The sequence below is a fragment of the Propithecus coquereli genome, unplaced genomic scaffold, assembly GCF_000956105.1.
Source record: "Propithecus coquereli isolate 6110/MARCELLA unplaced genomic scaffold, Pcoq_1.0 Scaffold185, whole genome shotgun sequence".
Lineage (NCBI taxonomy): Eukaryota > Metazoa > Chordata > Mammalia > Primates > Indriidae > Propithecus > Propithecus coquereli.
Window position 1 is genome coordinate 1,490,056 of NW_012143301.1, and position 2,958 is coordinate 1,493,013.

Below are 2,958 nucleotides of genomic sequence, written 5' to 3' on the forward strand. Positions count from 1 at the left end.
TTTATTTTTAAAAACTTCTTTGTTAAAAAGACAAAAACATACACATTAGCCTAGGCCTGCAAAGGGTCAAGATCACCAAGATGTCCCTAGGTGATAGGAAGACTTCAGCCCATTATAATCTTATGGGACCGCTGTCATATATGTGGTTTGTCATTGACGAAACGTCATGAAGTGACGTGTAACTGTATTTGGCCATACAGCTGATGTATGTATATCACCCTCCTATAGAATTGTACCTCTGCCCTCATTCTGCTGCCTCCCAATGATTTACTAGCTCATTTCCTAAGTTTCACAAATGACACTGTGAGAATTCTGCTAAGGTTCAGCATTGAATTCATGGGAAGTTAAACTTTATTTTCATGTGCAAATAATGTAAGTATCCAAAACTGAGTTACATACCTGCATTCAAAAAAGGTAAGTTATCTTTTCCGCTCACACTTTCTGGGGCTGTACATTCACATACCAGTGCACACTAGGAAAGAATTAAAAAATATATACATTTGAAAATAATCAAAATGATAATCTTTTGTTTGCAAAACATGAGGCTATGAACATGGTTTCAAAACATTTTAAACAAAACATTTTTGTAAAACTATTTCCAACCTATCTTTACTACAAAGAGTATTTAACCTGTGATTTATTTATATTTATATATAATGGTTTGTGTTATGTAATTATAGACTACGTTTCAGTCCTAGTTAAAGGCTACTCAGGGAAGAAAGTAAAAAGAGGAAAATGATTGTTCCCAACATGCTAGAGATATGTTCTTAGTACAGTAAATCATATTTGACAAGCTGAATTGTTTTGTATTTCTTTCACCAGGGTTATTTCAGATCAATAGAAAGCAAATTATTTTCTATTTTATTCTAGAGTATAAGTAATGGTGACTTTGAATAAAACATAAAATATGTTGAAGAAACTAATTACATAGGACAAAAGAATATTTTTGTTTCTAGCAAAACAATATAAACACTTGCTCATAAAGTATGGGGAGCATTTATAAATGAGCTGATCTCTGGAGTTTGTAATTAATTGATTAAGCCCATGACCTTTACAGAACTGACACTCTCTGGACAGAAAGAGAAAAAAGACATAGAAGAGCACGTTGACATGTTCCTAGTGAATGAGCCTTGATGGCAGAAAATGCCCCAGACAATCCGTCACCAACTGTTGTTACTTTCCCTCAGCTTCCTGTAAAACTGTAACTGAGAGAGGAAACAAAACTCTTCTGGCCCCAGGAGCTTGACAAGAGAACTATTTTCACATAAGCACACTCTATCATTTGTTTCTTCAAATGAGTTTCCTTCTATCTCTAGCCAAAAACAAAACAAAAATAAACATGGACAGGAGAAGGAAGAGTGCATTTTCAGAGTAAATATATCAGATATAAACAAGTAAATGCAAACAAAACAAAGCCCAGAACATTTTTTATAATAGCATTTCAATAGATTTAGGGAGTACGAGTGCAGTTTTGTTGCATGAATATATTGTACAGTGGTGAAGCCTCGGCTTTTAGTGTACCCATCACCCGAAAGGTGTACATTACACCCATTAGGTAATTTTTCATCCCTCACCCTCCTCTCACCCTCCCACCTTTGGAGTCTCCAGTGTCTTCTATTCCAGTCTGTATGGCCACCCATACCCATAGCTTAGCTCCCACTTGTAAGTGAGAACATGCTATTTTATTTTCCATTCCTGGGTTACTTCACTTAAGATAATGGTCTCCAGTTTCACCCAAGTGGCTGCAAAAGACATTATTTCATTCTTTTTTATAGCTGAGAAAATTCTTGTGGAAAGTAGTTCTAAGGGAAGCAGCCATCCTTTTGTAGATTCTGCACGGCTCTTCTCAGGGAACTCCATGGGCTCAGACCAAGCTCCCCCAGGTTGCAGCAGAATCGCATGAACCACTTCTCAACTGCTCTAACTGGTCCCCTTTGAGAATCATGGACACTGAGGTCGCTGTTAATGATGGAATATATATGTTCCTTAAACATTTTGAAGAGGAAGACAAATCATTCAAAACATTGATTTCAATGTTACTTTCTGTATTCTTGTAGTCCACTACTTATTCCTCCATCACAACATGTATCACATTAGTAAATTTCTTGATGGGGAATAATGTGCTTTCATAGTTTCTTTACTGAGGTCCTAGTTTACTGAAAGAATGAATGACTGTAAAGAGCTCTTAAAATTTGATGTTCTCTAATTCATATTCCTGAATACCAGCAGTCAGAGGTGGTCTCTTCTTTCAATTCACAGCTAGTTTGGAAATGCACTTTCCAAATCACTAAAGTGATGTGCAATGATGCCTGGACATACTTGAAATTATGTCTCCTATTTCCAATATTTTCTCTAGGTTCAGCCTATACAGGGCTGTTAAAATAATCTTTCATAAACATTATATTCATCAGTGTTCTACTCTAGCGTGTGTAATGACTACTTATTGTCCAATCAAATCCAGTATTTTCAGACTGGTCTGTAAATCCTATCATAATTTGTCCCTGACATTATTCCACCTAATAATTAGATATATAGCTATGAGCCATCCTCCTTTCCAAAAGAATATCATCATTTACAACATAACTTACAGGAATGGTTTAGATTAAACCTTCTTAGTAAAGACGTCCACAAGTCATGGAGATCACGCCATTATTCTCAGAGGCAGCCCTTATAGAGGCAGCCCTGCCTCCTGTAATCAAAGATAACTTTATATTTCCTAACAGAAGGTCTGTATTATCTTACCAAATGCATACAGAAATATGACTTTCACACACTCATATCTTCCCTCCAAACCAGAAGGTAGATATTTATGACAATTTGAATCTAATAGAATTCTTATTCTGCAACTTTATTGTATTTTAAAACCCTAGTATTCAGAATATTTTCAAGAGTTAGAATCATGGCACATAAACAAAAATATTCAATAAATATTTATGAAAATAATTAACATTTTCCTAT

The 2,958-nt window shown here is 35.3% G+C and overlaps 1 protein-coding gene across 1 annotated transcript in view; it reads right to left on the reverse strand.

Moving 5' to 3' along the window:
- Positions 1-2,958, reverse strand: part of INPP4B (inositol polyphosphate-4-phosphatase, type II, 105kDa) — a 480,180-nt gene that overhangs the window by 283,890 nt on the left and 193,332 nt on the right. Inside the window, exon 8 of the mRNA XM_012642728.1 lies at positions 396-472. Within this exon, the coding sequence (XP_012498182.1) occupies positions 396-472 (77 nt within the window). The remainder of the gene's footprint in view (positions 1-395; positions 473-2,958) is intronic.